We start from the raw sequence: 16878 nt of genomic DNA, 5'->3' as shown, positions 1-16878 counted from the left end.
AACATGCGTGCACAGGCACATGCACATAGGATAAAAGCAAGGCCCTTCTGAGGTCTATTCACCTGTTTATCAGCCATCAGGTAGGTCTTGAGAACTCACTTGTGACACATGTTTAAATGAGCCCGACCAGAAAAAACATCCACACAGCACCATTTTTGGCTACAATATGAACAAAGTCCTGCAATAGGGTGGTTACCTGGTGATTCTGTTCTACTCCACGCCCTCCATGCAGATGCAGTTGTCCCAGACCAACCTGAAAAGCAACAAAAATGATGTAAACATGAAGTGAGCATCTGGCATACAATTAAAATCAGACCAACAGTTGGCTGAGAAAAGGCTCTGTTTATTAGTCAAAAGAGGAGAAGCCTAGTCTTTAACCCTAAGTATTTATTTTGTTTTAATTATCCTAAAATTGCCAAGAGCTAAAAAGGCATGCTTTAAAATCAACAAAATAAACAGCACTCTTTTGTCTACACACGCAGTGTTTGTGAGTGACGGATGTTCACATGTAAGGGTGCAGGTGTGCATGTCTACACACGCAGTGTTTGAGAGTGATGGGTGTTCACACGCATGTAAGGGCGCAGGTGTGCATGTGTATGCAGGTAGAGGCCTGTGGTTGATGTCAGCATTCTTCCTCAACTGCTCTCCATCTTCTTCATGGAGGCAGGTTCTCTCAACTGAACCCACAAATCATCAACAAGATCATGCCAGTCAGGCAGCTTGCTCTGGGGGTCCTGTTGCTGCCTTCTGAGTGTTAGACCTGCAGGCAGGAACCACACCCACCTGGCAGTTATGGGGTTCTGGGCATATGAACTCTGGTCCTCACACTTGATCAGCAAGTACTTAATCTATCGAGTCATCACCCTGGTTCTGCAAAGGTTTTGGGTGAATTATGGTGACCTCAGTGAACATGCTCCAAAGGAAATACTAAAGGATGCTCTAAGCCAACGATGAGAATCTTTGAAGAAGCTTAGGCATGAAGAAATAAAAACAAAAGACAATCTAAATAAATATAAACTAGTATGTGCTGTATAAAAGAAAAACATGAGGTTCACAAAACCATGTGGAATTCAATCATGCTCAGTATTTTTCTAAGGTCTCCGTGTTGTCCTGGGAATGGTAATGTGCTTATCCACTGGACTACAGAGGCAGAGCTGTGTAGCCATCTCTAGGTAACACAAAGAAGGCCCAACTGTTCTGATCATGGAGGAGGAGAGACATCAGCAGCAAGCGCCATAACAAGGTCAGGAAAGCCGAGGAAAGGGAATGTAGAAAAGCGAGGTAAAGGAAGAGTAGAGAGAACATTCAAACCAACAATACACCCCAGAGCGAAAGGAAGACTTGAAATGGACAAGACAGTTGCGTCTGACTTCCACGAGTAACATTCAGGTCTACTGTTCACAACAGTTTTAACTTAAGACTTCCTTCTGTGAGCCTTAAAACCATTCTTAGTACTCATTACTTATTTTGCATATATCTCAAAAATGCTGTTGTTTTAGTAGGAAAAAAGGTGTTGAGAGCGTGGGATGTTGCTTTTCTAAAGGATCCACTGGGGATTCTAGAACAAAGCTAATAGTTACTCAGAGCAGAGACAATGTTACTTACAGATGTGGGTGCTCACCCCTCCCTCCTGTTAAGTAGACAACGCAGTGAGAAGTTCCCTGATGCTGACACACACCTGTGCTTGTACGTCACCCTTCTCAGCCAGGAACTGGTAATACTGAATCAAATCCTCTTCCAGCATCCCACTGTTCATCCCTGGGTTTTCCACTTCATCAGGCAGCCGTATTCTCTGGACTACTGAGCCTCCGGTCAGGGAGATATCGCTAGCAACTAACAGAGGATGACGAATAGGAATGTGAGGTAAAGTCAGAGGAGAGGGTCCCTAGCTATAGGAAGCAGATGTTGACAGACATGGAGCTAATGGTACTATTTCTGTAGTAGTCTACAGGTGACCACATAATAATCCATTAACAAATCAGACTCCCACTCAAAACATTTAAGAACAAAATGTGAAAAGAATGGCTTTCTTGATTAAGCACACTTGGAAGAGTCATTTGCAATATTTGAACTACTGTAACCAATATATGTATTTAAAATTAATTGCATGTTTTTTCTAGAGGGGGAAAGAGAAAAATAAAATAGGTACCATGGTTGGCAACAAGACGATAATGGGTCAGTGCCGACTCACAACTCTGGAGGACTCCGATGCCAGCCCAGTACCGGTAACCCTGTAAGACACCTTCAGGTGAGAAGACAACAGCGCCACAGGGTTCTGCGGTATTCTTCTTATGACGTACAAAGCCAACCACACTCGGGATATAATTCTGCGGTCCTTGGATCCACACACTCCAAAGAGCAGTTCATAGCTAAGCATGAGACAAGAATATTCCTACAGCAACCACGTGAGCGCCATGAACTTTACGAATGAAGCCTAGACATAGTGCTCACTGGTTTTCCACTCAGAACCAGTATCAACCTTATTTTAGGCACAATCTTAACAAGAATGAGGTGGTCTCACAAATGACACACAGCACTGGGAGAGGGGTCTGGGCTATGCGGAACACGAAGCAGGAAGGAGCTGCCTGGAATCGGCCTGCACGGACTCAAACGTCCTAAGCTTCGGCAGTCCTCGGCGTACTACTCCACAGTCACATGCACACCATGGTCTCATTCTACAGCCACTGCCTAAGAAAGCTGGCAACTGAAAGTATTTCATATAGGTTTGCCACACAAAATTGTCTCTCATTCTAAAAAACTGATCTGAGCCAGGTGTGGTAGCAAAGGCAGGAGGATCTCTGTGAGTTTACAACTAGCCTGGTCTATAAAGAGTTCCAGGCCAGACAGGGCTACATGCTGAGACCTCTGTCTCAAAACTACAGCAATACCACCAAAAAACTGTGTAAAGGTGGTTTTCAGTGACTCTCTGAGATACGTTACCACAGAGTAAACAAAGACAACATTGAAATCAGAGAGTAGAGAGATGCTTAGAAAGACCATTTCCACTTACTTCAATTCCTTCGGTAGCTGAGCGCCAGGACAGGGCAGAGTCCAAGCTCCTGGGCACGACTGAGCTATTTTTGCTGGATTCCTATCTGGCCTGCTTATCAACTCCCAGCATGCTACTCTTTAGGCTCTCTGTCTCCTACATATCTAATTTGATCTTAACAATGGCTCAATAGTTAGTTTTGTAATTATCTATGATTTACCAAGCTGGCTGGAAAGCTCTACTATCCTTGTCTGTCCTGTCAGTAACCAGACCTGGAGAGCCTTTCCCAGTGCTAGACTGGTTTCCTGCTTTAAGTTTCACGTCCACTCAGTTCAGTCTTTACATTCTGGCAACAAGGCACTTACACTCATTTAAGACACAGAATCTATCACGAACCACAGGTTATGAGGCCTATCTCAAACTGAATACATAAGAAACTTTAGCCCCTTAGCCCAAAAAGAAAACTGGTGGACAGATTCTTTATCACTAAGTGATGTACGGGATTATTGTTATCAGCTTATACACAGATGCTTATAAGTGTCCTTTAAAGGACAGTTTCCTTCAATTTAAACACAAAATCTCTGACAATCCAACCCAAAAAATAATTCTGATAAACAATTCCAATTTATATAAACTTTTATCCATGTGTTCAATGTGTTATAGTCATTAACAAGAATCTGTTGAATGTTTACCTGAGGATTTGACTGGAAGCAAATCTCAGTCAGAAAGATTGGGAAATGTATGGCAACTGCACACACAGATTTTACCTTTTGATGTAAATTGTCTTAGGTTAAAGTTCACACTTACCAAAACCATATGGGCTATCAGATTGCCTCCAAGGGCTCCAAAAGTATAATATACAAGAGCCTATGAAAAAGCAGATACGTAAATGAACACAGGCCAGTGCTTATTCAATTCCAAATTGAATACACAGTAAGATTTCAATAATGTTACCTTTGCCTGACTTGAATTAACACCGAGTCCAGAGGCGTAGAGAAAGCCAAGAGCCTGAGGTAAAATGAAGAAAAGCAAGTATTTTTATTTGGTGAGGATGCATCAGTTTTACACAAAGAGTCAAGAATCTTTAAATACGAGGATCTGAGTGCAGCTATGCATGATGGCTCAGTTAAAGCGTCAGAGCAATACATACAGCCTTCTACAAACCACATAGCTAAGTGCAACTTTATTTAAGCAAGTCATCAAGTTTAGTTAGAAGGTTAGCGGAAAGTTAAGAAGGTATTAACTCTTTCTTTCTCTGCAGGAGGACTGAAAAAGGACAAAAGTGCCCAAGATAAGCAATCTTAGGAATGAAGAGACACCAAGTGATCAAGGAAGATGGTCACTTCACAAAACATGAATTCCTAAAGAAGCCACCACCAAATGACACACTGATGGGCTCTGCCTTCTCTTCTGTGCATCGTCCTGATGACCCACAAGTGAGAAGGGCAGAGTGGCAGTGTCTGGGAGGCTCGTCCACATTTCAGCCTCCCTCGCAGGCATGTAAGACAATGATCCTAGATATGGCTGCAGAGGATGTCAACTGATGCCCAGGAGTCACCGTTTGCAAGAAGGCAATCCGGGAAGAAGGGCTCAATCTAATCTGGCAGGGCAAGGAGTACTCATCTGGGGGCTCTGCTCACTGTATCACCTAAACTTGATTACCACAGAGAGAGTGCCTGCTGGGGTATGAATGCAGTGACACTGCAGAGGTGGATGACTCTATAGAAATGCTGCTTTAAAGCCATCTGAAGATAATGTATGTGTAGATACAGTAACACATGCTGATGTAATCAAGAGGGGAAAAAGCTTCAGAAACATAGGACAGCATCTGTTTCTAACTAAAATGAGATGAAGAAAGAGCAGCAGAGTCATTAAATGTTCATAGAAAATAATGGATATGAGCCTGTTTATCATAAAGCCTCAAGAGGACTGTCTCTCACGTAATAATTCTACTATGGTTAGGGGAAACAGGCATTGTTGCAGAAATGATAAGCTAGAGGAAAATCTATCTTTTAATTTCACAAATATGCACATATTCCAACAATGCATTTTTAAGCATAGCTCATATTTTGATTAAACCTGAATTACCAAGTGCAGTTTAAATAAACAGGATGGCTAACTTAAATATGTATGTATGTATGTATGATGCATGCATGTGTATGGGTGCTTTGCCTGAATGTATATCTATGTATCATGTGAGTACAATACTCTTACAGGCCAAGAGAGGTTGTTGGCTCTTCTAGAACAGGAGTTACGGTTGTGAGCCACCTGGTGTGTGCTTGGAATTGAATCCTGGTTCTCTGGACAAGCAGGTAGTGCTCTTAACAATTAAGCCATCTCCCCAATGCCATCACATGGCCTCTTAAACCGAGGCACCAATCTTTGCATTCTTTACATTATCAATTGATACTGTAACCAAGATGTGTTATTAATGCACATAGTACAATGTGGTACTGAAATTCACCTATAATGTAGCCTAGCTGAAAGCAGTCACTTACATTTATTAGCCTTTAGCTGTGGTACTTGGCTCATAGGAAATATAGCTAACAGAAAAATTAACAAATAGATGCTGTGATGAGGACAAATGTAGGCAGGGCATTCTATAGACAAACTGCATCTACTTCTAATACAGAAACAAACCAATCACCCAACCAAGCAATCAAAGGGCTATGTTGTAAATAACAACCAAAATGTAATGCTGTGATGGACATTTGTCTTGACAAAAATAAGGATAAAATTTTTTGAGCTCAGTGCTGTAACAATATATTATGTGTAAATATAAGCTGGAAGGACAGAGAGAGTGTGTGTGCTTGTGTGTGGTGTAATACTAGCAGATTGGATCTAGGGCCTAGTACATGCTAGGCAAATGCTTTCTTGGCTCTATCCCTAGTCCTAAAACATTTTATTTGACTTTTTAAAAAAGATATCAATATTGAGCGGGAGAGATGGATGGATTAGCTGTTAGGTATGCCTAATATTCTATCACAGGGACCAGAGTTCAGACCCATGTGAGGTGGCTGACAATACCATCTCCTGGCCTTCTAGAAAAGCCATAACACACACGCACGCACGCACGCACGCACACGTATGTGCTCGTAAACTAACACACACACACACACAGGTTAAAAAAGATCGAGGTTGGGGCTGGAGAGATGGCTCAGTGGTTAAAAGCACTGACTGTTCTTCCAGAGGTCCTGAGTTCAATTTCCGATAACCATAAGGTGGCTCACAACCACCTTGAATGAGATATGGTGCCCTCTGCTGGCATGTAGGCAGAAGACAGTATACATAATAAATAGATAAAACATTAAAAAAAAAGATCGAGGTTAATGTTGGAGGAAAACACTATGGGGAATAGTTTCAGATAAACCAGAATTGCTGCTCTATGGGATTGCTCTTTATATTTCACTTTATATTTAATACTGCAAAATGACAAAAGAAACTGTGGTAAGACGGAGCTATAAAATTACCTTCAATGACAATAAATTTCTTAGATAAAGGAAAATAAGTATCCAAGAAAATAAGTAAAATGGTCTGTCAAAAAATTAGTATTTAGATATATGTTGTCACCCAGTCTTCTGTTGTTGAACAAATTGCTATCAGAATTAACTGCTGAGTATTGGAGAGAGAGACAGGAAGGATGGCTTAGCAATTAAGAGCATGTGTTGTTCTTTCAGAGGACCTGAGTTCAATTCTCAACATTCATGTCACTTGGCTCCTGCACTCATACACATAGATACACACACATTCACATTTTATTAAAATGTTAAAATAAATTCAAAAGAGGTGCGGGCTGGAGAGATGGCTCAGTGCTTAAGAGCACTGGCTGCCCTTCCAGAAGACCTGGGATTGATTCTCGAATGCACATGGTGGCTCATAACCATCTGTAGCTCTATTTTCAGGGGACTGGACATCCTCTTCTGACCTCCGTGAGCACCAGGCACACAAGTGGTGCACAGACATACGTGCAGGCACATAAATAACAACACCCACAGACAAACAAACAGACCCCCAACAGAAACAAAGTGCTACATGCAGAGGTTCTCCAGAAGCTGCACTTACAGTTTGTCCTTTGGGAGAACCTTCCTCGGTCAGTTTCTCAAACATCTCTTTAGCCGCATGGATATTCTGTGTGAGGTAATCACCAAATAAGAGAGCGTAGGATACTCTCTCCAGGGCTTTGGTGTGATTCATGCCTGCTGCCTTTTGAAGATACCGATATGCTCTTTAAACAGAAGCAATTAGACAGAAAGTCAGCTGTGTTTTCAGAAGTCATTGAAAGATTTTTCATTACTAAAATGTATCAACATTTTCTTATTTTATAATAAAAAATTCCTATGCATTACTCCTACTATATAATGCTATTTATATAACATAGAAAACATCCTGGATAGTTTGATTCAGCTAAGGGGCCAGTTTTCCATATGTCTACTATCTTGAAATTACCTAAATTACCTAATTACACTAACAATCAGGCTCACAAGATTTGCAATGGAAAATTATAATGATGTCAGATAAATATTCAAAGAACTCAAAATTTTCTAACTCTATGCATAGACTAACAAAACTAGCAGGAATCAAACAGACATAAGATGTTAGAATTCTTTTGGCGTATTATGTTCTAGGTGAAACTTTCAAAGCAAAACAAAACGGAAAAAAACATCAACACAATTGGTGACAATTCCTTTTGTTTGTTTCATGTCATTTTTGAATCCAGAATAGGGTATTCATTCTTCATTCCTAGAACTGACTACAACTTTAATCTACTATTGCCATTCTTCTCATTGATCAATCAGCTTTATGATCAATATGTACAATGTTTTCATCCTAATAAGTTAAAAGTCTACCCAAAACACACTAAGGGTTCCTGCAGCAGTACTTAAGAAGTCGTGTGTGCCTCTGGCCACAGGATCTTAAGAGAAAGCACCCAGTGAGGGCCTGTGCTGGGGCGAGCGGGCTAGTCAGTGCTACCTACTCTCTCTTTTGGCTCTTTCTGTTGCTCCCATTCAGTATCTTCATCCCAGCCTGGTAAATCATTTCTGCTTCCTGCATCTGCCGTCTTTTTGCAGCATCTTCTTCAGCTGACAATAAAATAACACACACATTAAATGAATTTCATTTATCTGGTACCAAGCTCACTCATTGTTTCAGGTAGGAACACACACAGAAAGAAGGATCTTTCACTATTTCCAAACTTGACTCTAAAAACAGCTGAAGTGTGCCCTGTACTAACAAAGACTTTTCCAAAACACAAAGTCACTCTCTTTTAGAGACAGCAAGACCAGGCTTCTTTTGAGCATATTTTTGTGTTGGCGATAATGACTTTTAAAAATACAATTAAACTAAAACTTCCCATTAAGTGTTAAGTTCATCTAAAATAATAATAAAAAGCTAACAGAGAAGAATAGGCAGAAACTGCCCTAACATTCAAAGTCACATGTATATTTACAAAATTATTTAATTATATAGCTAAAATCTTAAAACTTGATTTTTATCAAACAGATCTAATTTAGTGTGCAATGTTCAAGTTTCTTTTTCTTTCTTCTTTTTCTGAATAGGGTTTTTTTTTTTTATAGCTCAGGTTGCCTTTAGTCTCTCTATGACACCAAGGATGTTCTTGAACTTTTGATCCTGCTCTTGAGAGTGCTAGGATTAAGGCATGTGTCACCACACCCAGTGTATGTGGTGCTGGGGACCAATCCCAGGGTGGTATGACAAGCAAGCACTCTATCAATCAAGCTATATCTCCAGTCCAGCTCATTACTTTTTCATACTCAAAATCATAGAATAGTTGTGGGTTTAAAAAAAAACACTATTTTGCTACTTTAATGCAACATTTAAAACAGAATACAGAACTCATTCTAAGACAATAAGAAGTGCATTCTTTTTGTGATAAAGAAAGAGCTGACATGTTAAACTAGTCAAGCCGGCCTGCATCTGAAGGTGGCCCACATCTGATGCTGTCTTTTAAGGATGCTCAGGAGTCTACAGCCACGATATTAGAAATGGTATCTGGCTGCTGTCTCCAAAACACAGTTTTTCCAGCAGAGGGCAGCGTTTACCCACAGGGTTGTTAACTATACTACACAAGTGCATATTTCACTCAAAGCCTTGAAAGACAGTATTTTTTTGGTTTTCTTCTAATCACCTTTAACATTTGCTGTCACAATCAGCTTCCATTATTAACGAATTATTTTGTTTTGTATTAATTAGTTCAATAGCTTGCCTCAAGGATTTATAGAACCACCTGTGAATCAAGGAGACTTAAGTGTGAAAGGCTGAGCGATAGCTTGAAATTAGTATGTTACATGCTCACAGCGCTTAAGCTGTCCTTTAAGGCTGTGACCATGTCACCAACACTGCCCTATGTGGAAAAGGACAGCTAGAGAGTGCCTCCTGAACGCTGCCCTAGACACGGAGCCCCCAAGGTGAGCAATACGCACTTTCGCAGAAGCCCCACTTCTCATCTGTCTTGTAGTCATAGGTTGTGGCACACCACAGCCTGCCGTCTTGCCTCCCGTCTGACGTGCACTCGTCATACTCCTTATCCAGGAAAAGGAAAGGGAAGTGGCAGGGCTCTCCGTGCGCCGTACCCTCAATGGCGGTCAAAACTGGAAAAATGAAACGAAACATAAAAACAAGTCTAAATATGAACACCTTGGAGGTGGATGGATTCAACAATGTCAAACTTCAGCTATCAAAATCTGAATGCAAAGAGATAGACATGCTGCAGCATTTGTAATGGGAGTCAGAGCCGATTTGATCGGAGATGACTTGAGGTCAAGTCTACTTAGTGAGCCTGGCTGACTACTCACATGCATCTAGCTTAGACTTTGAGTTCTCAAGATAAAAGAGCAGGGTGTTCAAAGTCTACTAGGAAACTGCCTAAAGTTTGAGACTGGCCCAGGCTACAGAGTCTCAAAAAACAAAGCAAAACAAATCTAAGTAAAACAAAAAGCCCAACCAGAGAACTCCCCAAACGCCTGTCTAAGGAGTGAACAAAAACCAAGGCAGACATGAAGGAATTGTCTCTACTGCTAGGATCATTTTCCTTTTTTTTTTTTTTCCTGAATGGAATACGGCAATTTCAACTATCTAAAGTTATACTAGGAAAATTTCCCAGGCAAAATTAATCATTCATATACTACTCTGTGAAGCACTTTGTTAGAATATTAGAGTACAGAATTTTATTAGAGTACTCATCATATGTACTGGGGGTTTAATTACTATTATTTTTCCACACTGTAGCTCCTACTAGACTATTTATATGGCCCCTGTCATGTCAGATAATAAGTTCAATAACTGAGCTGCTATTTACTGCTGACACCCTTCCTCTGAAAGGCTAGGTTGTCCTTTGTTTTTAGTTTAAACAAAAGACACATTAAGATATGAATTTTAAAAACACTTGCAGTAATCTGGGAGAAACAAATGTTTCAAATGGTTGCATCAGGTAGATGACACTCGTCCTGTAGCAGCAAGTGATGTAAGTTTACCTCCTGCAAGAGCTGCTGTTCTTGCTGGTCAGTCAGCAGCTCCAAGTGTGCCCAGGGCTGTGCGACAAAAGGGGAATCTAACAAGTACTGCTACCATGCATGTTTGCATGTAAAGGGGCATGTACCTGCCCAGATTGTTCACGTGGCTCTAACTCGCTGGTTCTCAGCCTGTGCGTCACAACCCACTGAAGGGGTCCATTGGACCCACTGTGGTTGTGTATCAGAGATCCTGCACATCAGATATGCAGGATACATTATGATTCAAAACAGTAGAAAACTTAGTTATGAAGTAGCAACAAAACTGATTTCATGGCTGCGGTCACCACAACATGAGGAAATGTACTAAAGGGTCACAGCATTAGGAAGGTTGAGAACCACACTTCTAACATCCTTTTTTCTATCAAGTATAAGAATAATAAAAGCCAATAACTTGCCTCTAAAATAAAGGAGTTCTATGGTCATGGAAAGCTGGAATATTTCAGATTCAATATCAAGGTTATCCTTAGTCTTATATGGAGTCCTTTATCATTCACTCATGTCTGACATAATATCCTTTGGATTATTATATAAAACCTTTGGCATACATAAACTTAGCAAACCATTACCTTCCACCAACTTAAAGGCTACAAATGTTACCAGATAACATCTGAACCTGTAACAGTTTTCCTCATTTTGTTTTAACTCTCCTAACCTGATATCACCCCATATTTACCATCATTTGGTTACAATAACTTGTCGTTTTCTTTTGTGACTGTAAAACTTTATGTGGTTGCTTCTACATTGGAACAACCAATGCTTCCAGGCCCTGGCTCAGGGTAAATGTTCTCATTCCCTCTGGAGGGAGAGTAATGCTGTGGGTCAACAGCAACATAATCCTTTCCATCAAAGCTGGGGTGTGCTGGAAGCCACTGCCTGAGTCTTTAGTCCCCCACTAGGTGAAGGGTTCTTCTCTGTCTTCCCCAGAGCAACAAAGTAGAAACACCTTTGTAACCCAGCAACTCGCTTTCTCTGAACTTGTTTGTGCCTGCTGAATAGATCAAGATGCTGGTTATTCCACTAAATTATTATTTTTCTATTTTTTATTTTACCATAAGGAAAATGTGTTTTTTTAATATGACATAATCAAAACAACTGGACAGTATACAAATGTGAAGAAAAAACCCAATTATCTTTGCCTACCACTTAATTCTTTTTCTTCAGTTAATGAGGCTTTGTAGAAATTTTGACCTTTTCCTTTATATTTGCAAGCATGAAAAAACAACGGCTCCCCTGCTCCCCTCATCCATGTGACTCACATGTTTGTATAAATGTGGTTTGTGCTCAACACCTGTTTTCCTCTTGGGAGTCCATAGTTTTGGCACATGCTAGGGCAAGGTGAATAAATGGCTAGTTCCTAGTCAAAACACTAGTCTCTCATGAGCTTCCCTGCTGGCTGTGCCTCAGGTGCTACCCCACTGTGCTCTGTGTATGGGAGGGAGCCAGAGGTGTCAAGTGGATCCTATATGCAAATGGAGCCCTGGGGATTTAGGCAAGAAGAATTTTTCAGTTCCAACTCCCCAGAGCAAGTATCATATAGAGTATAAATGACTGGTTCCAAAACCCTGGCCCAGCTGCCCAGGATAAAAGACTTCGCTTCAGGTTCAAACAACTGTGGGGCACTGGCTAATCTACATGTGCGCACTGGCCGGCTTTTGTTTCACCTTTTCTGTAACTTGCAACATCGTTTAGGTACTGGCTGATTGAGAATTTCTCTCTTCCCAGTTTTGGCCAAAACTGTAAACAAATTAAATTTTATGTTTATGTCTGTCCATCTGTCTCTCCAGTTCACCTTTAGAGAGAGCGTGTGTGTGTGTGTGTGTGTGTGTGTGTGTGTGTGTGTGTGTGTGTGTTTGTGTTGCACATGAGCCTAAGGAGACCAGGAGGAAGCTGGAATTACAAGCATCTGGGAGCTGCCTGACAGATGCTGGTCAGACCGTCTGTGAGAGCACAATCTGCTCCTAACTGCCAAGCTCAGCACAAGCTGGGGCTCTGGTGATGCTAACCCTCCTGGGAGAGGCCCTCAGGCGGTGTCTACTTTCCTCTACTTGGCTACATGCACCCTTTCCCTTCACTGATTTTGCTTTGATTCCTTTTGTTGTATAAGTGCTGCTTAAGCATTGATTCCTTCTAGGACATCACCAAATAGTCTTGGATACCTCCATTCTTGACCTCTCACTTATGACTTTATAAATGCTAGAGGTATCACCGTGGTCAAGAGAAACTGAAGAAAGAATATGTTATGAGACACAACTTCCTTGGTTTTTCCCAGCAGCATGGGCTGAACTTTAAACCCCGAGACTGGTAACAAGTGTCAGTAGCTGACTGTTTGTTATGGAAGATGTGTAAGGGGGAAACGAAGGAAAAGAGGTGGTCTACAGATGGAGATATTGTTTAGGACTTTAAAAGTCAGGTTTTGTTTGCTAATTCACGCTTGCGAAAGCTGAAGTCTGATCCCTCTCTCCCTCCCTCCCTCCTTGGTGACAGGGTCTCACTTCATAGCCAGGGTTGGCCTGGAGCTCACTATAGAGACCAGGCCTGCCTCTGCCTTCAGAGGGCTGGGATTAAAAGCCCCTGTCACCAGGGAGGCAAAGTCTGATTTCTTACAGGGCGGATGCTTTTCCAGTTTGAATGTATCGTGAGTCTTCAGTTAAGATTCTAAAGATTGACTAGACAAAAAGGGCTCAGGAAAGCCTGGCTTATTCAATTCCCTGGCCTTGAAGCACCTTGCTGCTGATGCTGCTAACACTTGGTTTCTTTTGAGCCCTGAGTTTAGAGGCCTTGATTGCCTGGACTTGATTCTGAGCCAGAAGTCAATACTGCCCAGACAGGCTTTCAGCCCCAGTGGGAGCCGTGCTCTTTTGCAGCAGGAATGAGCTCAATGAAGAGCATTGAGGCTCCTGCAGACTCGCACATTTAGGACACTGCGTAGGGGCCCCGCAGTTGTGAAAAAGCCCCATTTTGGGGGGCTGGCTGGCCTGAATGGCAACATTCACATGCTCACAGGGAAGGCTCAGTGGGTGCTGGGACCCCTGAAATCCAGTTGCTGACTGGCTGGCCACTTCTGATACAGACAGCACTGTGATTGCGATTATCACTCAAAGCTACAAGTTTGGAGACAGCACACTACAGAGACCATGATCACCTGCTCACGCCAGGCAGGCCAACCAGTTCCTGCAGAGCAAGCCTCACTGCTGCTGACTCTGTGATTCTCTCCCCATCAGCTGCAGTGTGCAGCAATGGACTGATGACCCCTTCCTGTTCCACACAGCTCGCCTCTGAATGGACTGACACATGACCAATGATCAAGATGAAAGCAAGAGAACACATGAATTTATTTTCAGTGTTTGGAAATTCAGGATTTTGCTGTGTTCAGTTTCTGAACACTATGTCCTCCTGTGGAGTCACACAAAAATGTTTTTCTGTGGCCTGTTCTGTGCCTCTTCCATATGATCCCTCTAAACAAATGCTATAGATGAAACTAGGGAATAGCTGGGGGAAAAAGGTACGCTTATGATTTCTGAAGGGAATCACTGATTTTCTAACAACCCAGCAAAATAAACTGGAACTCCTGAGTAGGAAGACTGTGAAAAGCCACCATGAGAGAAGGTCACAGTGTACCACTTAATGCTAGAACAGTCCACTGTCAGCTCTTTGGCTCCATGGCTCTCATGTGTATTATATGGGATCATAACACTACCTGAACTCTGGAAGGTTGTTGGGTCTACTTCAACCTACCAGACATAGTAAAACTGGGTCAGTATTGATGCGTTGGGCCAGGTTAAAAAGCAAAAATGTTAACATGGAAACTCACCGAGGAAGCTACCTGCCTTTCTAACAGGTCTATTACATGTAGTAGGATTTGCTGTAACTCACCAGAACAGGGCTCCCAGAACAGGGCAGGAGTGTGGCCTCACCATCCCCGGGTCTTATTGATAACACCTCACATCTACAGACGCTTTGGGCCAATGACCACAGAGGCAAAGACTGAACTGAGAAGAATTAACGTATCAGTCTAAATTCTATCCTTGAAAAGGTCTGCTGACAGGGATTGCCCTTAGCTGGCATGTGTGGAATTATTGATTTCTGATGAGATCCTACCAGCTGCCTCAGAGTGGCCCACTCAGACTATACAAACAGCATGACTCATACTGAACACTTGCATTCTCCCCGCCTGCCCCAAATTTTGGTATGTGCTAGGTACAGAGTTGCCACATTGCCAGCTTCCAGAAAAGAACTTCAGGTGCTCTGTCAGCCCCAGCCTAAGGTACTGGGACTCTAATGTTTGTTATGTGTTACTATAACTCATTGCTGGAGAGTTAAGTGCACCTGGTGTGACATTCCTGGGAGAGGACCCTCGGAAGCTCCCCCAGACTTCATGCATTTCTTCTTTCACTGATTTTTGTTTGCATTTCAAAATTAAAATTAATTAATCAGGGGAAGAGGCACATGCATGCCACAGTGAGAGAGAGAGAGAGAGAGAGAGAGAGAGAGAGAGAGAGAGAGAGAGAGAGAGAGAGAGAGAGAGAGAGAGAGAGAGCGTGTTTAAGAGACCAGTCAATTTTTCTCTTTCCACCATGTGGGTTGAATTCAGGTTGTCAGGCTTGGCAGCAAGTGCCTGCACCTGCTGAGCTACCTTGCTGGACGTGTGCATGCGTGTGTGCAGTTGTATAAAATCAGTTTATTAGAGTATAGTTATGAATACAACTACATGCTAAGTCCTTAGATTCTTCCTAGTGAATTAGTAACCTGAGGGCTGTGGTCTTGCTAACACAGCAGGAAACATTCAAGGAGAATGAAGGCAAGTGTGGCCGGGGTCATGTGAGAGAAGGGGAACAGGGAGAGGAAGTTGCAGGGAGGCAAGGCCTTATCAGTAAAGGTGAGAAGTTTGGATTCTACGATGACAGGAACCTATGAGAGTGGAAAGATGGCTCTGTCTGCCAGTCAGCTGCCATCAGGGACTGACTTTAAAGGAAAGAGCTGAAGTCCGAGCAGGAAGGCTTGTCCTTTGGTGGTGCAGAAACTGCTGCATAAGACTAGTTGAAGGAGAGCAGAGATTTGGTAGCTGGGTTTGTTCAAGATGGAGAGGGCATTTTAGGCTGTGAGGGTAACTGCATGCGTGGGGAACTTTGCAAAAGGATGTTCTGGGGGGTTTCAGATGAGAGCACAGAAGAGCTGCTGTACTGTGCATCATTCAGATTCTGCAAATCGTGCTAAGAAGTGTGCGCGTCATTGCAGAAGATGGATGGGAGGCAGTAGCTGTACAAAGGAAGCAGGGTCAAAGCTGAATTTTAGGAAGATTAATACAGCAGCCACATGACCCAGAATCGGCCCAAAGGAGCAATCTGAAAGGGACCGTCACAAAACCTAATGCTAATGTAGCTGAAACACACAAAGCCATGCAAACTCATGCAATGTACATTACATATTAAATATGCTTAAGTGCATAAGATTTCGTGGATCATGAATAAATTAAAAATAAACGTTATATAACCACGCACACACAGGTGAGTACAGTCGACACAAATCATTACTGAAAACTAAAGCAAGTTGAACAGGTGAGTGTAATGTTTATAAAGTTGTTGGTATAACCACCCACAGAAATTACATAAGAGATAGTTAAAACACAATTTCAAATCCCTAGTAAATATACCCTGGAGACAAAAAGAATCAGAAACCCCTATCTGTTGTCTTTTCACTGGCCTGAGAGAGAGAGAGGCGTGATCAGATCGCTTAAAAACATGCTAGTGAAAGATCGGCCATCAAGTATGTTAGAGGTGCAGAAAAATATAAAAGTACTTACTTCTTGAACATTTTACCAGGATGGGCTTGGTCTGTCAAAACTGTGTATTTACACAAGCCTCAGATATATGTAGGCACCACTTTCTAGAGCAGTGGTACCTTCCTAAGCAGTTCCTCATGCTGTGGTGACCCCCAACCATAAAATTATTTTCATTGCTACTTCATAACTGTAATTTTGCTACTGTTATGAATCACAGTTCAAACACCTGCCATGCTGGTTATGTGACATGTCACCCCTGTGAAAGGGTCATTTGACACACCCCCAAGGGGATGTGACCCACAGGTTGAGAACTACTACCCTAGAGGATATCTCAAATTTTATAATTATCAGAGAATGAACTGGAGACATCTAATCACCATGACTGTCTTTTGTGGAAGTGACACTCCACAGTGCCCCGTGGAGGCTTTGGACAGTATGACCTGGCTAGAGTCCATTCTGGATGGAAGCAAAAAATGAGCTGCAAGGAGCCCTGCTGGCCATGGGCTTCTCTTCCTGTGTCTTGTGGCAGTCAGTGGATTCTTCGAAAACATGCACCATGTCTGGCAATGGGTAAGAAC

The 16878-nt window shown here is 42.1% G+C and overlaps 1 protein-coding gene across 1 annotated transcript in view; it reads right to left on the bottom strand.

Moving 5' to 3' along the window:
• The window catches only part of Sel1l (SEL1L adaptor subunit of ERAD E3 ubiquitin ligase), a 40841-nt gene that overhangs the window by 15012 nt on the left and 8951 nt on the right, over positions 1 to 16878 (bottom strand). The window contains 8 exon segments of the mRNA NM_001281362.1: positions 197 to 253; positions 1679 to 1833; positions 2150 to 2231; positions 3797 to 3856; positions 3944 to 3997; positions 7052 to 7214; positions 7965 to 8070; positions 9433 to 9600. Of these exon segments, the coding sequence (NP_001268291.1) occupies positions 197 to 253; positions 1679 to 1833; positions 2150 to 2231; positions 3797 to 3856; positions 3944 to 3997; positions 7052 to 7214; positions 7965 to 8070; positions 9433 to 9600 (845 nt within the window).

The sequence above is a fragment of the Mesocricetus auratus genome, unplaced genomic scaffold (genome assembly GCF_017639785.1).
Source record: "Mesocricetus auratus isolate SY011 unplaced genomic scaffold, BCM_Maur_2.0 Super-Scaffold_15014, whole genome shotgun sequence".
Taxonomy (NCBI): Eukaryota; Metazoa; Chordata; class Mammalia; order Rodentia; family Cricetidae; genus Mesocricetus; species Mesocricetus auratus.
The sequence above is the reverse complement of the archived record's forward strand: the minus strand, read 5'-3'. Positions and strand labels throughout refer to the sequence as shown.